We start from the raw sequence: 19,984 nt of genomic DNA, 5'->3' as shown, positions 1-19,984 counted from the left end.
ATGTCAGAGTGAGACCCCTCCTCAATAGCCTGTAGCTCATTGGCACCAACACTCCTAAGACAGATCCGAGAAGTGAAACCTGTCCGGTGAAGTTGCCGTCACGAAAACAGGACAAGAAGTCTCTCACCATCAGGTTTGGGCCGGCCGAGGACCTTGAGAACTTCCGCCTGGGTGGGATTTGTCCCGCAAGCCCTCAAGACGTCTCCGCACTGCGCGTACGTGATTTTCCCTTCCCCTTTTGGGGTTCTGTCGAAGAGCATGAAGACTTCCTTGAATTCTGTATAGGAGAGGGGAAACACACAAAATGCTTGTTGAAGAAGTGGGAGAGAAGAAAGGAAGGGAAAGGTAACAAGGAATGGATGCGATCGTGGAAAAAGTTGTTTATGAAAAAGACAAGCCTTCATTAAGCATTATTATTTTCAAGGGATCCTGACCCCCTGTGTTTTGTTTTTATTTTATTTTTATTTTTTTATGAACTTCGCTGTTGATCTGGATATCAGAGATGTTTACATTCCATCTCCTGTGGACATCCTGGAGGAACTGCAACGGAGAATTGCTCAGAAACCCATGTTAGAGATTGACCCCTGAGGCGTTCCAGGGCAGGACAGCAGTCCTCAGTGCAAAAAAATAAATAAAATGAAAACACCACAAGCACATCCCACTTCGTCTCTAACATCTCTATAATTAAATAGGCATTGTGGGCGTCTGTGACAATGAGGGTTCATAAGCCAACGGCTAGTGAGGTGATGCTGTGGGTTAAACCACAGAGCCCAGGACTTGCCGATCAGAAGGTCGGCAGTTCGAATCCCCACGACGGGGTGAGCTCCCATTGCTCGGTCCCTGCTGCTGCCCACCTAGCAGTTTGAAAGCACGACAAAGTGCAAGTAGATAAGTAGGTACCACTCCGGCGGGAAGCTAAACGGCGTTTCCGTGCGCTGCTCTGGTTCACCAGAAGCGGCTTAGTCATGCTGGCCACATGACCCGGAAGCTGTACGCCAGCTCCCTCAGCCAGTAAAGCGAGATGAGTGCTGCAACCCCAGAGTCAGTCACGACTGGACCTAATGGCCAGGGGTCCGTTTACCTTTACCTAGTGAGGCGGTCTGTCTTTGTCTTGGTTTTATCACTTCATGCCACAACATTTCTGAATGCCCCCCCCCAAAAAAATCACCGCACATAGAAATGTAGCACATAAGAGTAAAGACTTCAAGCTAGCCTTTGGCTTCCATGCTACTTTTTTCAATGCAGGGAATGATTCATAGCAGAAGTCTTTGAGAGGCCGCATATTCACTCTGAGGTCTTTAAGCAGAGGCTTGACAACCATATGTCAGGAGTGCTCTGATGGTGTTTCCTGCTTGGCAGGGGGTTGGACTTGATGGCCCTTGTGGTCTCTTCCAACTCTATGATTCTATGATTCTATGATTCTAAGTGGTACGGAGGGCAGATCATCTGGGAACCTGGACACAATTCTAGGTTGGGCTTACAGGATTGGAGGTTCCTGACCTCGTATGCCAGTTGGTTAGAGCATGATGCTGATACAGTGGAACCTCGGGTTGCGGATGTAATCTGTGACGGAGGCACGTCCACAACCTGCAGCATTCGCATCCTGAAGCGCCGCGTCTGCGGTGGCACTATTTGGCACTTCTGCGCATGCGCGAGTGGCGAAACCCGGAAGTAACCCGTTCTGGTACTTCTGGGTTTCCCGCGGTCCACAACCCTTAAACACGTAACCTGAAGCATCTGTAAATGAGGTATGACTGTAATGCCAAAGTTGTTGTTGTTGTTATTGTTGTTGTTGTTAATGCTACTACTACTACTACAGTCATACCTCGGGTTACAGACACTTCGGGTTGCATGATTTCAGGTTGCGCACTGTGCCGAACCTGGAAGTACTGAAATGGGTTACTTCTGGGTTTCGGTGCTTGCACATGCACAGAAGCGCTAAATTGCACTTTGCGCATGCACAGAAGTGCTGAATCGCAACCCGCGCGTGAGCAGACGCGGCACTGTGGGTTGCGAATGTACTTCCCGCACGCATCACGTTCGCAACCCGAGCATCCACTGTATTAGTATTTATAAGCTGTTTGTCCCCTTCATGGATCACTGCCTTGTTGTGGCGAAGGGGCTTGAACAACTCAGAGAAGCTATGAACTATGCCATGCAGGGCACCCAAGATGGACAAGTCATAGTGGAGAGTTTTGACCAAACGTGATCCACCTGGAGCAGGAACCGGCAAGCCAATCCAGTATCCCTGCCAAGAAAACTCCATGGACAAAGACAACAGGCGTATAAAAGTTATGACGCTAGAAGATGAGCCCCTCAGGTCGGAAGGCGTCAAACATGCTACTGAGGAAGAGTGGAGGACAAGTACAAGTAGATTCAGAGCTGATGAAGCGGCTGGGCCAAAGCCGAAAGGTCGCTCAGTTCGAGAGCTGGACCATAAAGAAGGCTGATAGCCGAAGAATTGATGCTTTTGAATTCTGGTGCTGGAGGAGACTCTGGAGAGTCCCATGGACTGCAAGAAGATCAAACCTCTCCATTCTGAAGGAAATCAGCCCTGAGCGCTCACTGGAAGGACAGATCCTGAAGCTGAGGCTCCAAGACTTTGGCCACCTCATGAGAAGAGAAGACTCCCTGGAAAAGACCCTGATGTTGGGAAAGATGGAGGGCACAAGGAGAAGGGGACGACAGAGGACGAGATGGTTGGACAGTGTTCTCGAAGCTACCAACATGAGTTTGACCAAACTGCGGGAGGCAGTGGAAGACGGGAGTGCCGGGCGTGCTCTGGCCCATGGGGTCACGAAGAGTCGGACACGACTAAACGACTAAACAACAACAACAACAACAAAGCTGTTTGTAGAGCCATCTCTCAGCACACCATAAAACCCGCTGAACAACTTTGGGTTCATTATAGGGCGGTTGGGTTTGTTTTGTTTCGAAGCTTAACCTACCTCACAGGGCTATTGTGAAGACAGAAAGAGTGGGTGAGTAGAGAAACAAAAGGACTCGGAGCTCATTCTAACAGCTTGCCTAGAGCGTGGTGCTGATAATGCCAAGGTTGGTCGATCCCCTTAAGGGACAGATGTATATTCCTGCATTGCAGGGGATTGGACTAGATGATCGCCAGGGTCCCCTTCCAACTCTATGATTCTATGGCCTACTGCTGTTTAGCGATGGGGGAGAAATCCTAATTCACACTCCCTGTAACAAAATACGATTAGCTTGCAGCTGTTGCTCTTCGTCAATTGCTACGCACTGCTGTGCGTTGAATTTCGTTTGGAGGGGTATTATGTTACAGATTTATACTTTAATTGTATGTTTTGGTAAACCGTCCCCTGGCTTGTGCAAAGGGGCAGTCTATGAATCGCCTCTAATTTAAGCTTCCCCAACCCGGCACTTTCCAAACGGCTACAGCTCCAAGCCAGTTTGCACTGAGGGAACAAATTTGTGAACTGAAGCAGGGCTGTCCTTTGAAATCCGCCATTTCCCAAATTTTGTGATGCAATTCTCCAATTCAAAACGTGTGTGCAAAAATGCATATATATAATTTTATTATTGTATTTTAATATTCTGTTGGAAGCCACCCAAAGTGGCTGGGGAAACCCAGCCAGATGGGTGGGGTATAAATATATTATTATTAGAACTGTTAGAATCCAAAACTAAAAATTTGTCAAGAATGTATAACTTGCTGTTGAAATGGAATACTCAGGATGAAACGGTGAAATCTGCTATGATTAAATGGGCACAAGATGTTGCACATAACATAATGATGGCTGACTGGGAACAGTTATGGACCACAGGTATGAAGTTTACGGCATGTAATGCCTTAAGACAGAATATTATGAAAATGATATACAGGTGGTACATGACCCCAGTCAAGCTTGCAAAAATCTATCATTTGCCCGATAATAAATGTTGGAAATGTAAAGAAACTGAAGGCACATTCCTTCACCTTTGGTGGACGTGCCCAAGGATTAAGGCTTTCTGGGAGATGATTTATAATGAAATAAAAAAGGTATTTAAATATACCTTTCTGAAGAAACCAGAGGCCTTTCTTCTGGGCATTGTCGGCCAATTGGTGCCAAAGAAAGATAGAACTTTTTTTATGTATGCCACAACAGCAGCAAGAATACTCATTGCAAAGTATTGGAAGACACAAGATCTACCCACTCTGGAAGAATGGCAGATGAAGGTGATTGACTACATGGAATTGGCGGAAATGACTGGCAGAATCCGAGACCAGGGAGAAGAGTCAGTGAAAGAAGACTGGAAGAAATTTAAAGATTATTTACAGAAATATTGTAAAATTAAGGAATTTTAGAAGGATGTTGGATAGAAATTAAGTGGTTTCCAGCTGTAATGCTTTAAGAGATACGAAAAAAGGTTTACAAATGGGTAAAAGCCTAATGGTAAGGATTTGCTGAACTAACAAATTGAACTGGAATACAAAAAAGGGAGGTACGAGGAGGTCCGGGGAAACAAGTGCAAGGAAGATAGGTTATGGAAAATTAACGTGTTTTTAACTGTTTTATTTTGTATGTTTCTTTTTATTTTTTACTTTTTTGTTATATCTTAAAAACTTTATACTTTTTTTTCTGTATTCTGTATTTTCCTGTATTTTTTGAAACTTTAATAAATATCATTTAAATATATATATATATAAATATATTATTATTATTATTATTATTATTATTATTATTATTATTAGAGAAAAGTGTGCATTAAAATGCACATACTAATGAAAATAAGCCCAAACGCACTGTTTGCTTGAATAGCTTTGTACGTTAGGTAAAACTGCATGCAGGAATATTGGGAGAAGTACAAACTAAGATGCTGATAAAATTTTTATGAAAACCTCTTTGTAAAAAAAAAACAGAAATCAATGATGAAATGGAATGAACTCAACTTAGCCTGGAAAAAATGAGGAACTGAAAGCAAAAATTGACAGGCCCTCTCGTCACGATGCGTGTTATGGATCTATTTTTTGATGTGTTTTGCTTCTTGAAATCTGTGCAGCAAGCATCTGCTTGACATCTGCTTTTCCTGTCTATTTTTTCACATGCAAAATACGCATTTCAAATTCATTTCAGCCGAGATGAAATGCAACGTATCGTTTTGCCTGATAGCTTGACAGACAAGGCTTAAATTGCAGAGTGTGTGTGTGGCAGCAATGATTTTTCTTCCTTTCCCGACATGTTTCCCACAGTATTTTGCACACAGCCCTGGCTTACTCTCACACTTAATGGACTTCCCTTGCTGCCACTGAGGTCATCATGCTGCAAGACCTGACAGGCACCTTTGTGATGTAATCCTGATCAATACGAGACCCCCGTTGGCTGGGATCACCTATCTCATTGCTCCGAGAAAGAGAAAGGAATAGCAGCCAGGGACCAGTGGGAGAATGATGCACAACAGACACTGCCACCAATTGAAACAGGGACAAATCGTAGAATCGTAATAATAATAATAATAATAATAATAATAATAATAATAATAATTTATACCCCGCCATTCCCGGTTCAGAAAACCAGGCTCAGGGTGGCTAACAACAAATTTAAAACACTTAATTGATGCAACAAAAAAACCAGCATAAAATACAGTATAAAACGTGAATAACAATAAATTCAGAATTTAAAAATCAATTTAGGGGGAAAATCCATCCAATAAACATTAGATGATCACCAGGGCTAGCTGGCTAAATTAGTCCTATTTGGGCCAGCGAGGAGACAAGCAGAGAATTAGATGTGGGATCCCAGAGCGGGTGATCTTCATAAAAAGGGGAAGGGGAGGGAAGGAAGGGGAATAAAAGATCAGGCTAAGTTCAAATTGAAAGCCAGGCGGAATAGCTCTGTCTTACAGGTCCTGAGGAAGGAAGTTAAATCCTGCAAGGCCCTGGTGTCATGGGACGGAGCATTCCACCAGGTTGGAGCCACCACCGAGAAGGCCCTGGCCCTGGTGGAGGATAGGGATCAATTAGTCCAACTCCCTGCAATGCAGGAATCTCAATGGAAGCATCCATGACTGATGGCCATCCAACCTCTACTTAAAAACCCCCAAGGAAGGAGCGCCTGCCACCTTCCAAAGGAGCAAAGGAGTCCGTTCCACCATCAAACAGCTCTTATTGCCAGAAAGTTCTTTCTGATCTTGAGTCGGAATCTCCTTTCTTGTAACTTGAAGCCATGGGTTCGAGTCCTACCCTCCAGGAGCAGGAAAAAGCAAGCTTGCATCCTCTTCCATGGGACAGCCCTTGAGATATTTGAAGGTGCCTATCACATCTCCTTCCAGTCCGCTCATTTGCAGGCAAAACATACCCAAATCCCTCAGCTGTTCCTCATAAGGCTCAGTCTCAGTGCTGGGCCTGGGGGTAACCCGAGCAACGCAGTCCAGGTCTGGTCCCAAATCCAAGGGTTCCGCAAGGAGTCAGTCCAACAGGGCCAAGGCAGGACACGAGGCAGGAAACCAGGCAAGGACAGGCATCGGATCTCAGGCAGGTTCTGGCAAACAGCAATGTTGCTCCCACAACCTGGGGCAGGGTCCGACAGGCTTTTATCTTTGTTGGGGAGACAGCCGGTCCTGATCCCCCAGCGACTCACCTCCCTGTCTTGCCCGAAGGCGAGCACTCCTCCTGCGAGTACTCAGGTCTCTCCTTCTCTCAGACCGTAGTCTCTGCAGCTCAGGGGACGTCGGTGGGTTACTAGACCCAGGGGCCGCCTCAGCCTCCCCTGACCCAACTGGAAGTGGAGCAGCTGTAAGTGATGGTCCAGCTGGAGGCAACGAGGTCATCCCCACATCTGGAACCAGGGCAGGCTCAAGCCCCTGACTCGGCCCAGATGGGGTTTGTTGCAGGGGAACCTGTGCAGACTGGGACTCTTCAGGATCAGGCCCCAGACTAGGTTCAAATGCTGCCTGAGGCAAAGGATTCGGTGCAGACTGAGTCTCGTATGGTTCCAAGTCCGATCCCAAGTCCCAGGCCATCACACTTGGTCATCACACTTGTCTTAGCCTTCTTAAACTGTGGTGCCCAGAATTGGGCTCAGGACTCTAGGTGTCCAAGACAGAATAGAGCAGGACTATTACTTCCCTTGAATGGGACACTAGGTAAAGGTAAAGGGACCCCTGACCATTAGGTCCAGTCGTGGCTGACTCTGGGGTTGCGGCGCTCATCTCGCTTTATTGGCCAAGGGAGCCGGCGTACAGCTTCCGGGTCATGTGGCCAGGATGACTAAGCCACTTCTGGCGAACGAGAGCAGTGCACAGAAACTCTGTTTACCTTCCTGCCGGAGTGGTACCTATTTATCTACTTGCACTTTTGATGTGCTTTCAAACTGCTAGGTTGGCAGGAGCTGGGACCGAGCAACGGGAGCTCACCCCGTCGTGGGGATTCGAACCGCCGACCTTCTGATCAGCAAGTCCTAGGCTCTGTGGTTTAACCCACAGCGCCACCCACGTCCCCAGTAAAAAATCTACAACACTTAAAATACAAATCCGGGGACATTAAATGAAATCCGGGGACATTCCGGAGACGGATTTTGTCCGGGAACAGATTTGTAAATCTGGGGACTGTCCCCAGGAAAACGGGGACATCTGGTAACCATACCATACAGCTCAATATTGTCTATCCGGCTTGGCTGGATGGGAGGTTTTTAAGCAGACGTTAGGTGGCCATCTGTCATGGATACTTCAACTGAGATTCCTGAATTGCAGGAGGTTGAATGAGATAACCCTTGGAATCTCTTCCAACTCTTCAATTCAACAATTCTGTGATTTCTACCCGCCACAATTGCCATTTCGACCCTGAAATTGCAACACCAGACTCTTTGATGCAGCCTCCCTCGCAGAGTTTGCCCAATGAAAGCTTCTATTTCCACCCTGTTGTCGGCAAAGAATCCCAGACGCAAGGCCTGTTATTTCATTTTTTAAACAAGGGAACATGATGGCAGCAGCGGCAGCAGCTCCCACTCTGTGGCAGCTGAACAAACATGGAAACTTTTCAAAAGAATAATAATGAAAAATAAAAATATCAGCCTCTTCTTCTGCTTTCATTTGGGCCTATCATTATCTAAACTCCTTGTCAGCAGGATCCACTGGGTTCATGGAGAAGCCATTGAGAAAAAGGTCTGGCTTTGCTGACCACAGATAGTGGGATGGGGTTGTGGGGAACGGCTTCCCAAGAGAAGGAGAAAAGGCTTCGGGAAGGCAATCTGGGTCAAATCCCCCAGAAGCCCCAGAGCAATGACCATAGAATCATAGAATCATAGAATCATAGAGTTGGAAGAGACCACAAGGGCCATCGAGTCCAACCCCCTGCCAAGCAGGAAACACCATCAGAGCACTCCTGACATATGGTTGTCAAGCCTCTGCTTAAAGACCTCCAAAGAAGGAGACTCCACCACACTCCTTGGCAGCAAATTCCACTGTCGAACAGCTCTTACTGTCAGGAAGTTCTTCCTAATGTTTAGGTGGAATCTTCTTTCTTGTAGTTTGGATCCATTGCTCCGTGTCCACTTCTCTGGAGCAGCAGAAAACAACCTTTCTCCCTCCTCTATGTGACATCCTTTTATATATTTGAACATGGCTATCATATCACCCCTTAACCTCCTCTTCTCCAGGCTAAACATGCCCAGCTCCCTTAGCCGTTCCTCCTAAGGCATCGTTTCCAGGCCTTTGACCATTTTGGTTGCCCTCCTCTGGACACGTTCCAGTTTGTCAGTGTCCTTCTTGAACTGTGGTGCCCAGAAGTGGACACAGTACTCCAGGTGAGGTGTGACCAGAGCAGAATACAGTGGCACTATTACTTCCCTTGATCTAGATGCTATACTCCTATTGATGCAGCCCAGAATTGCATTGGCTTTTTTAGCTGCCGCGTCACACTGTTGGCTCATGTCAAGTTTGTGGTCAACCAAGACTCCTAGATCCTTTTCACATGTACTGCTCTCAAGCCAGGTGTCACCCATCTTGTATTTGTGCCTCTCATTTTTTTTGCCCAAGTGCAATACTTTACATTTCTCCCTGTTAAAATTCATCTTGTTTGTTTTTGCCCAGTTCTCTAATCTGTCAAGGCCGTTTTGAAGTGTGATCCTGTCCTCTGGGGTGTTAGCCACCCCTCCCAGTTTGGTGTCATCTGCAAATTTGATCAGGATGCCCTTGAGTCCATCATCCAAGTCGTTGATAAAGATGTGGAATAAGACCGGGCCCAAGACAGAACCCTGTGGCACCCCACTAGTCACCATATCCAATTTGTCTCGCCTAGAAGCTTTTGCTTTCTTAAGGTTTCAAAATGATGGGTTGTATCCAGTGCTCAGCAAGAAGTATATTAATAGTGAAATAATTATTAAGCTCTAACTTAAAATGATTTTCTATTCATAACAAACTTAATAATGCAAACACATTGGCATTTGGCAATTACAAAAACTCCTTTAGAAACAGAATTTACACGAAGAGTTGGACATGACAAAACGACTATACAACAACAACAAACAGTTGTTTGAAGCCACAGAAGGGAAGAGTGGCTCTTCGGCTTAAATCCTGCTTCTTGCATGTTCCCCAAAGGCATCTGCTTGGCCACTGTGGGAACAGGATGCTGGAATAAAGCGGTCCTTGGCCTGTGGGAAACCCACAAGCAGGATACGAATTCAAGATCCTTCTCCCTTCCCGTGGCTTCCAGCAAATCTTAGAATCTTAGAATTGGAAGGGGCCTAAGGATCATCTAGTCCAGTGTTTCCCAACCTTGGGTCTTCAACTGTTTTTGGACTACAACTCCCATCATCCCTAGCTAGCAAGACCAGTGGTCAGGGATGATGGGAATTGTAGTCCGAAAACAGCTGGAGACCCAAGGTTGGGAAACACTGATCTAGTCCAACCCTCTGAAATCTCAGCTAAAGCATCCATGAGAGATGGCCATCCAACATCTGCTTTAATACCTCCAGGGAAGGAGAGTCCACAACTTCTCATGGGAGTCTTTCCCACTTTTCCAACAGCTCAGAAAGTTTCCCCAAATGTTTCGTCAGAATCTCCTTCCTTGTCACTTGAAGCCATGGGTTCGAGTTCTACCCTCCAGAACAGGAGAAAACAAGCTTGCTCCATCTTCCATGTCACAGCCCTTGAGATATTTGAAGATGGCTCTCATATATCTCCTCTCAGTCTCCTCTTTTCCAGGCTAAACATACCCAGCTCCTTCAACCATTCCTCATAAGGCTTCATTTCCAGACCCTTCATGCCTATAGGTCATTGAGAGACTTCTCCTCCACGGAAGGTCTGCCTTTGCAACAAGCCGAAAGCAGGAGAAAGAAAACAGGAGTCTTTTGAGAGGCGCTGCATCCTTGTGACACAGCCATGCCAGATTTTGCAAAGGGGCGGGGGGGGGGGAGCCAAAATATTTTAATCTAAAGAGCGTATGGAAACAGATGAGGTTGTTGTTTGGGCTGTCAAACGCTGGGGAGGAAAGCTGTACAGAACGGGGGTGGGCTGCCATGTGGCAAATGTGCTTAACACATGAGAGAGTGGGGTGCTGAACCAACCCTTTGGGCTTCCCTGGTTTGCAAACTTAAATGCGACCAAGATGATCGAGGCTCCTATGATGCAAGTCATGGGCCCCGCCTGGACTCACAGCTGTCCATTTTAGGTAAATTCTGTATCCAGGGCAGCTGTTTATCAGCTCCATCTGGTACGCAGGCTGAGACCCTCCCTGCCTGCGTACTGTCTCACCAGAGTGGTGCATGCTCTGGTTATCTCTCGCTTGGACTACTGCAATGTGCTCTACGTGGGGCTACCTGTGAAGGTGACCTGGAAACAACAACTAATCCACAATGTGGCAGCTAGACTGGTGACTGGGAGCGGCCACAGGGCCACATAACACTGGTCTTGAAAGATCTACATTGACTCCCAGTACATTTCTGAGCACAATTCAAAGTGTTGGTGCTGACCTTTAAAGCCCTAAACGGCCTTGGTCCAGTATACCTGAAGGAGCATCTCCACCTCCATCGTTCTGCCCGGATACTGAGGTCCAGCACCAAGGGCCTTCTGGCAGTTCCCTCGCTACGAGAAGCCAAGTTACAGGGAACCAGGCAGAGGGCCTTCTTGGTAGTGGCACCCACCCTGTGGAACGCCCTCCCACCAGATGTCAAAGAGAAAAATAACTACCAAACTTTTAGAAGACATCTGAAGGCAGCCCTGTTTAGGGAAGCTTTTATTGTTTAATAGGTTATTGTATTTTAGTGTTTTGTTGGAAGCCACCCAGAGTGGCTGGGGAAACCCAGCCAGATGGGTGGGGTATTTATTATTATTATTATTATTATTATTATTATTATTATTACTCTGCTCCCTAAAATATCACTGGTTTGCTCATTTCTATATATAGGGTGCCTACATTCTGCATGGCCTGGTTGCAGACAACATGTGCAAATGGCTTGAGATACCTATCAGGTCCATAAATTACCATATAGCATATAGTCAACACAGTGACAATTTGCTGTTGATGAAGGACAGCTGGACATATAAAGGGCCCCATTACTTTCAGTAGCTTAGGGCCACATCAAACTTAAATCCGGCCCTGATCCAGATCAAGATCAAGGAAAGTCATAGTCCTACTCTTTTCTGCCTTGGTCAGACCACACCTGGAATACTGTGTCTAATTCTGGGCACCTCAGTTTAAGAAGAATGTTGACAAGCTGGAAGGTGTGCAGATGAGGGTGACCAAGATGGTCAAGTGTCTGGAAACCAAGCCTGATGAGGAACGGTTGAAGGAATTGGGTATGTTCAGCCTGGAGAAGAGGCAGAGATATGAGAGCCATCTTGAAATATCGCAAAGGCTGTCTCATGGAAGATGGAGCAAACATCTCTTCAATTCTATGATTCTCTCTCTCCCTCTCTCTCTTTCTCTCTCTCTCTCTCTCTCTCTCTCTCTCTCTCTCTCTCTCTCTCTGGAATAACTGTTAACATTGCTTCAGAGAACAGGAGGATTTGTGAAAGACAGAAAAGTTACTAACCTTCAAGCTGTTCATTGCTGAATTCAACCTGAAAGCAAAGAGAGAGAGATTATTCACTATGATTCTTCTCCCTGATGTCCCATGACATTGACAAGGCTGACACTTTTTGGTGCGCTCATTTTGCTTCTCTTACTTGAAACAAGTGCTGTGTTGCTTATGCATCAATGACTCCCAAGCTGCGCACCTGGTCCTTCAGGGGCACAGTTACCCCATTCAGGAGCAGGAGTCCTCCACACCTGCCTGCCCCCTGTCCCCCCCAAAACAGTACTTCTGTCTCATCAGGATTCAACCTCAATCTGTCCACCACCATCCATCCTCCAACCGCCTCCAGACACTCACGCAGGACTAAAATGCAGGGCCTAAAATGAAGGTGCTACAACCCTCAACCAAACTAATACAGTGATACCTCAGGTTAAGAATTGAATTTGTTCTGGAGTTCCGTTCTTAACCTGAAACTGTTTTTAATCTGGGTACCACTTTAGCTAATGGGGCCTCCTGCTGCTGCCGCGCCATTTCTTGTTCCATTATCTCAGTGGATGGAGGCAGAAAGCTCAGCTTTGGAAAAGGAGATGAGGACTCCACTCTTCAGGGATTTTGACACAAAGGCAGCATGTTTGCATGCCCAGGCACACATACAAAGAAAATCTTGTCTCATAAAGACACCACAGTCTCTGCTGTGTCTCATTATCCTAAAAGGGAACAGAGACCCTGTAAAGTGTGTCCTCAAACCCTTAAATCTTGCTCTGGGGGTCTTGTGTAACATTTATTTGTCTCAGCAGTTTAAGCAGGTTTCATCGGGAGGTGGAGTTTTAATTTCATTTTACAAACAGCAGCAGGTTTTATATTTAAAAAATAAAATACTCAGGAGAAATGCGGTTCCTTTTGCTAGGACAATTTCCTGGCACAACACCAAGCGAAGAGAATGGGACCCTGGCATTCCCAAATGTTCCTGGTGCTATTGCAACATGTTTTTGGGAGTCTAATGAGGACTGGCACCTTGAGCGTGTGGTTCTCTGTCTTGTTCCTTTGACTCCTAAACTGAGTTGATGCAAAGCCTCCATCCTTTGATTGAGAACATGCCTCCATCCTCTTCCACAGCCTGGCAGGAATTAGTGCAAAACACTGGCAAAGGAGAGGTGCAGACTTTTCGGAGAAATGACGTGGTCTTTTGGCAAGGGCCACAGCCAAAAATATAAAGCATTTCACAGACTGGCTGTCCCCCCTGCTAATGGACTTCAGAAACATGATTTCAGATTCCATGCCCTCCCACATTTCTCTGATGAAAATAGGGATGCCCCATTCCATAATGAAAATTTTACTAATTATACCCTGCCCATCTGACTGGGCACTCTGGGCAGCTTCCAACATACCGTATTTTTAGCTCTATAAGACGCACTTTTCCCCTCCTAAAAAGTAAGGGGAAATGTGTGTGTGTTATGAAGCGAATGCAGGCTACGCAGCTATCACTGAATCCAGCAGAGCGAGAGGGATCGGTGCGCACCGATCCCTTTTCTGGATTCAGGGATAGCCGCGCGAAGCCCTAAACGGCCTCGATCCTGTATACCTGAAGGAGTGTCTCCACCCCCATCGTTCAGCCCGGACACTGAGATCCAGCGCCGAGGGCCTTCTGGCGGTTCCCTCATTGTGAGAAGTAAGGTTACAGGGAACCAGGCAGAGGGCCTTCTCGGTAGTGGCGCCCGCCCTGTGGAATGCCCTCCCAGCAGATGTCAAGGCAATAAACAACTATTTTACTTTTAAAAGACAACTGAAGGCAGCCTTCTTAGGGAAGTTTTTAATGTCTGGTGCTGTGTTGTTTTTAATATTCAGTTGGAAGCCGCCCAGAGTGGCTGGGGAAACCCAGCCAGATGGGCGGGGTATAAATAATAAATTATTATTATTATTATTATTATTATTATTAGCCTCTTCAGGGCAATGGGAGGAACGCTCCCCCTGCCCTGAAGAGGCTTAGCACAGCTATCCCAGAAGCCAGAACAACAAGAGGGATCGCTGCTTTCACTGCGCAGTGATCCCTCTTGCTGTTCTGACTTCGTTTCGCTGGAGAGGCGCTGCGCAGAGAAGGAGAGAATTTTTTTTTCTTGTTCTCCTCCTCTTAAACTAGGTGCATCTTATGGTCGGGTGTGTCTTATAGCGTGAAAAAATACGGTATATAAAAACACAATGAAACATTAAACATTTAAAAAACAACCTTCCGTATACAGGATTGCCTTCAGATGGCTTGGGGGTCAAATAGCTCCATACCCTCCAACATTTATCCAATGAAAATAGGGACATCCTAAGGAAAAGTGGGACATTCCGGGGTCAAATCAGAAACCGTGATGCCTTCTCTAAATCAGGGATATCCCTGGAAAATAGGGATACTCGCAGGGGCTGAAATTCTCAATTTCTTGTGTTTTCCTGAGGCTTACCAAAAGCAGGCGTGGGCAGTTGTTGTTTTTGTTGTTTGTTTGTTTATCTTTTGCTTTTAGACAATCTACACTATCTGCAAGTCACGCTACAGCTTTCCAGCACCCCCTCAATTTTGGAGTCTGGAAGTTGAAAGTACTATTTCTGGGTTAGCGGAGTCTGTAACCTGAAGGATCTGTAACCTGAAGCATCTGTAACCCGAAGTACCACTGTAGTGATGTATGGAAGTGAGAGCTGGACCATCAAGAAGGCTGATCGTCGAAGAATGGATGCTTTTGAATTCTGGTGCTGGAGGAGACTCTTGAGAGTCCCATGGACTGCAAGAAGATCAAACCTCTCCATTCTGAAGGAAATCAGCCCCGGGTGCTCACTGGAAGGACAGATCCTGAAGTTGAGGCTCCAATACTTTGGCCACCTCATGAGAAGAGAAGACTCCCTGGAAAAGACCCTGATGTTGGGAAAGATGGGGGGCACCAGGAGAAGGGGACGACAGAGGGCGAGATGGTTGGATGGTGTTCTCGAAGCTACCAACATGAGTTTGACCAAACTGCGGGAGGCAGTGGAAGACAGGAGTGCCTGGCGTGCTCTGGTCCATGGGGTCACGAAGAGGCGGACACGACTAAAGACTAAACAACAACACCCCACTTATCTGGCTGGGTTTTCCCAGCCACTCTGGGCAGCTCACAACAGAAAATTAAAAACACGACTAAACAACAACAGCAATCTAGCTCAATATTGCCTGCAGCCCTCCAGGGTTCAGGCAGGGGGTCTCTCCTAGCCCTATGTGAGTATGCCCTTGAGGGCTAAAACACCATCCTTGCAAGCGAAAAACCTTTACTAGCAGGGAGATGCAGCGGCGGAAGAAGAGCTTCTCTCTGCCGTCCTTTCCTCGAGCTGGACAGCTGCAAAAGGCGATGGGAATTGAGCCAGGAAAAAGCATGCCCGCCACTCACTCTCCACCTTCCTTTTACGTTCGCAAACAAGTGATTCTATTTTGGACGGTGACAAAGGGTGAGCTCAACAGGAGCCAGGTAAATGGGAGAGGAGGCAGGCGCAGTTGTCCGGCTATTAAAAGCCTGATGGATCATCCCTGTTCCTGCTACCTCTGCCCTTCTCAAGCCCAGGCAAAGAACAGACTGTGCTCATCGCATGAAATAAAAGCAAGAGATAGAGCACAGGTGAAAAGCCCGAAACATCTCACTTATTATGGCTTTATTTCATCATCATCAATCTTTATTACGGTCCAGAGACCCAACAAATCATTACAAAGCAGTACCCAATTCATACAGCCTACCTCTAGGTTAAACAAGCATTTTGTTTAGAATATAGGGATCATTTGTTCTTGCAACCACCGATAAAAATTTTGCCACTGCTAATGTTCTAGCAATTGTCCGGTCTTCCAGTAGGAACCTGACATAGTGAGCCTCTGATTTTCCCGGGGAAGGTACCAGCATGGGTAGTATCAGTTCAGCCCTGGCTTGCTCATATTTTGCACAATGCAACAAAATATGTTTTATGGAATCGATGTCTTGAGCACATGGGCAAAGTCTGTCCTGGTAGGGAACTCCTCTCAACCTACCATCCAACACTGCAGAAGGAAAGACATTTAGTCTGGCTTTGGTGAAAAGCCTTCGATAGTTTGGTACTGTCAGATTTTTAATGTAAGATGTTAACTTAAAGACATACCCATATTGTACTCCTACTGCCAGCGGACTACAGACTGCGTGTGATCGAGATGGCAAGTCACTGTGTACGTTATCCCATATTATGGCTTTATTTGTTTGTTGCACAATCACGGGACGACTCAACTCTGTATTAGTTAGAATCACTATACGCAGCATTTTTTCAAAATAATGTAAGAAAGGGGCATGTAGATGTGGAATGTGGGGAAATCTGCCTTGGTAGCTCAGTTGGTAGAGCATGAGACTCTTAATCTTCAGATCATGGGTTTGAGCCCCAGGTTCGGCAAAAGATTCCTGCATTGCAGGAATGACACTTGTTGTCCCTTCTGATACTACAATTCAATGATTCTCTGACAACAGAAAGGAAGGGATTAGGGTGAAGTTACTCAATGAAAGGGACACGGGTGGCGCTGTGGGTTAAACCACAGAGCCTAGGACTTGCCGATCAGAAGGTCAGCGGTTCGAATCCCCGCAACGGGGTGAGCTCCCGTTGCTCAGTCCCTGCTCCTGCCAACCTAGCAGTTCGAAAGCACGTCAAAGTGCAAGTAGATAAATAGGTACTGCTCCGGCGGGAAGGTAAACGGCGTTTCCGTGTGCTGCTCTGGTTCGCCAGAAGCGGTTTAGTCCTGCTGGCCACATGACCCGGAAGCTGTACGCCGGCTCCCTCGGCCAGTAAAGCGAGATGAGCGCCGCAACCCCAGAGTCGGTCATGACTGGACCAGGGGTCCCTTTACCCTTTACCTTTTTTACTCAATGAAACAGACATACATTTAATGTGCAAACTTCACAACCGTCCCTCGCTGAGGTCCCCAAAGGAACGGGGCGTTGTTCTTAAAAGTCTGAGATGACTTAACCGTGTAAACAAACCACCGTTGCTGTTCTTTGTGGGCAGGAAATGGCCGTCTTTAATATTTTCTTTCTCATCAAATTTAGAAACACATAATACAGACTATCCTTTTTACTGCAAGGACGTTAAAGGGACCTGCAGGATGAGGCCATGAGTCCATTAGGGCATGTTGAATTTCCAACTTTCAGATTCCAAACATGAGGGGTGCTAAAATGTTGGCAAATGACTTGGGAATCCAAGAGATATTTTGATTAAATTAATATCATTTAGTTTTGCTTGGTTAAGCAAAATGGATGTGAAATTGCATAGAAACCATTCAAAATGATTTCTAAGTATTTGCAGATTGTGTGTGAGAGAGAAAGAGTGTGTGTGTGATATTTATTTCTTTATTTCTTTATTCATTCATTCATTCATTCATTTAGCATTACCTGACATTTTCGGAAGGTAAAATTACAATTCTTTGGTTTTCCGAAAGCCGTCTTTCATTGAAGGCAGACTTACGGAGATAAATGTTGTGAAGTCGTAACAATAATAGCCTCACACCCCTAAACATATTTTAAAGACCGCTCGCTGAAGAAATTTGCAAAAGTTCCCCCCTGAAAATGACACACCCTAATGGCGTCCCAGCATCCTGTTCTCTCATTGGCTGACGAGATGCCTTCAGGAAACCTGCAAGCAGGATTCGAACACAGGACCAACTCTCCCTACCAGCAATTCCTGCTGTTCAATAACACCCGACACAGCCAAAATGGCTCAAAATGTATGGAGAGGGAAAAATCCACAATCATTTGCCTCCACCATGTCAGCGGGGTGGCGGTTGCATGGTGAGTTTCCGCCCCCTCCCAGTGGAGATAAAAACACGTGACACAATTATTAAGGTTAATGGGCTAAATAAGGCCACAACTTTATTGGTTACAGGTGATGAGCGGTATTGGCTTAGGCATTGGTCCTAACCGACTATATCTGGCTTCAGCCTGTCTGCTTGAAGTCCGGGAAGGGTTAACCACCAGTAGGGTGAGTCCTGCTGATGCACATCAACTAGGAACTCCCCTGGGGTCACCGATAGGAATTTCTTGGGAATTTCCATCTTAATTATCCTCAACAAAAAGGACTCTGGGGTTTTTATTGGGGGGGGGGGGGTTTGCTATTAAACATTTTTTTCAATTCATTATAAATCATTTCCCAATACTCTTTTACCCTTTTACACGTTTGAGATCCTTAATCTTAAGGAAAGGAACATATAAGAACACAAGTAGAACTCTACTGGATGAGGCCAATGGCCCGTCTTGCCCAGCATCCTGCTCTCACAGCAGCCAAGCTCAAGTAGGATTCGAACACAAGACCACATCTCCTCTCCTGTGCTTTCCAGCAACCGACCTTCCGAAGTCAGTGGACACTGTGGGGATACTTAAACCTATCTGCAACCTGGTCATAGGATAGAGGGGCTCACAGCAGTAACATCCCAGCAGATCTCACTTCTCCATTCATCACATATTGGATCCAGCACATCACAAGCAGGTCTCTGTGTCTCCAGCTTCCAGCCTGCTTTTAGCTCAGCTCACGCCCAAAACTCTGTTTCTCCTATTTAGCAGCTAGGTGAAGCAGAGAGAGCTTCACCCATTAGCCTGGAGGGTACCACCCCTTAGCTGTGGCTCATACAACTGAGGTCATTATTTTGGGATGCGAACGAGGGTACTTAAAGTGACCGGCTGAGCTCCTTGTCTTACAAATAAACTTGTCTGAGCAGTTCAGCAACCGTCTAGATTCCAACTCTCGCTGGGCACAGGAACCCAAGACTTGGAAGGGACTCAGGGCATCATCCAAACTGACCCCCCCCAAAAAACTCACAACACTGTCCTTAGTTCCAGTTGATTTACTTGTGGTGCTTTCAAAGCTATCGTACTTGTTTTTGTGTCAATCACCTTGTAGCGAAGGAGGAGGAGGAGGCGGAAGAAGAGGAGGAGGAGGAGGAAGGAGAAGGTGAAGGAGGAAGGAGGAAGGAGAAGAAGAAGAGGAGGAGAAGGGAGGAGAAGAAGGAGAAGAGGAAGGAGGAAGGAGGAAGATGAAGGAGAAGGAGAAGGAGAGGAGGAGGAAGAAGGAGAAGAAGAGGAGGAAGGAATCATAGAATCATAGAATCATAGAGTTGGAAGAGACCACAAGGGCCATCGAGTCCAACCCCCTGCCAAGCAGGAAACACCATCAGAGCACTCCTGACATATGGTTGTCAAGCCTCTGCTTAAAGACCTCCAAAGAAGGAGACTCCACCACACTTCTTGGCAGCAATTTCCACTGTCAGCTCTTACTGTCAGGAAGAGGAGGAGAAGGAGGAGGAAAAAGAAGAAACTTCACCCAGTACCCAAGAAGGGAACAGTCCTCCCCTACCCTGTTAATGCACAATTTACGGATGTCAAAAAAGACACTTACTTTGATGTTCGCCGGGTTAAACTCCACTTCCTTGCGGACTTCTGGCTCGGGTGGGGGTGCTGGTTTAGGGGCTGCCTTGGGCTCCTCTTTCTTAGGTTCTGCTTTCTTGGGTTCTGGTTTCTTGGGGGCCATGGCGGTGGTTCTGCACCGGGATGAAGGAGGAGAGGCTGGTCGCTCAGGGGGTGATCCAACAGAGCGAAGGATGTCTCTCCTGGCAGAGGCCTTTATCCACCTCCCGGTCCTTGAGTGTCACACGCCGTGTCACTTGGCTTCCAAATCAACCCCCACCCCCCACCTCAGCCATCGCCCCCTCCCCAGCCACACATACCATGTCTCACAATAGGGCCATTCCTATAAAAGGAGAAGATATCTGGCCCGGCTATTTTGGAGCGTCCGCTTAGGGCATTGTTCTGAATTAGCGTTGAAATGGAATGATGGTTGGAGAGTATCAGATACAGAGCCTGGAGAGAGAGGTCAGAACAGCCCATCTTGGGACGAGGTGGGGGGGCAGGAACGTGGCCAGCTGTATCGATTTCATCCCCTGAGGTGCAGAGAGGACGGCTGTTCCCCAGTGGCACTCCAGGCTCAACATTTGCATCCGAGGGAAAAAGGAGGGAGGCTGGAGC

The 19,984-nt window shown here is 46.6% G+C and overlaps 1 protein-coding gene across 2 annotated transcripts in view; it reads right to left on the bottom strand.

Annotated features, from left to right (window-relative positions):
- Positions 1 to 19,658, bottom strand: part of MYL3 (myosin light chain 3) — a 41,611-nt gene extending 21,953 nt beyond the window's left edge. Inside the window, exons 1-3 of one of the 2 annotated variants that reach the window (XM_080974308.1) lie at positions 19,359 to 19,658; positions 11,982 to 12,009; positions 128 to 277 (exon numbers count right to left, since the gene is read on the bottom strand). In XM_080974308.1, coding sequence (XP_080830434.1) covers positions 128 to 277; positions 11,982 to 12,009; positions 19,359 to 19,490 — 310 coding nt within the window. In that variant the 5' untranslated portion in view covers positions 19,491 to 19,658. The remainder of the gene's footprint in view (positions 1 to 127; positions 278 to 11,981; positions 12,010 to 19,358) is intronic. The other variant, XM_080974307.1, reaches the window with a different exon arrangement.
- Between the last annotated feature and the right edge of the window lie 326 nt (positions 19,659 to 19,984).

This window comes from Podarcis pityusensis (assembly GCF_964106645.2).
Source record: "Podarcis pityusensis genome assembly, chromosome: 12".
Classification (NCBI taxonomy): Eukaryota; Metazoa; Chordata; class Lepidosauria; order Squamata; family Lacertidae; genus Podarcis; species Podarcis pityusensis.
This window is presented reverse-complemented; position numbering and strand designations above follow the sequence as displayed.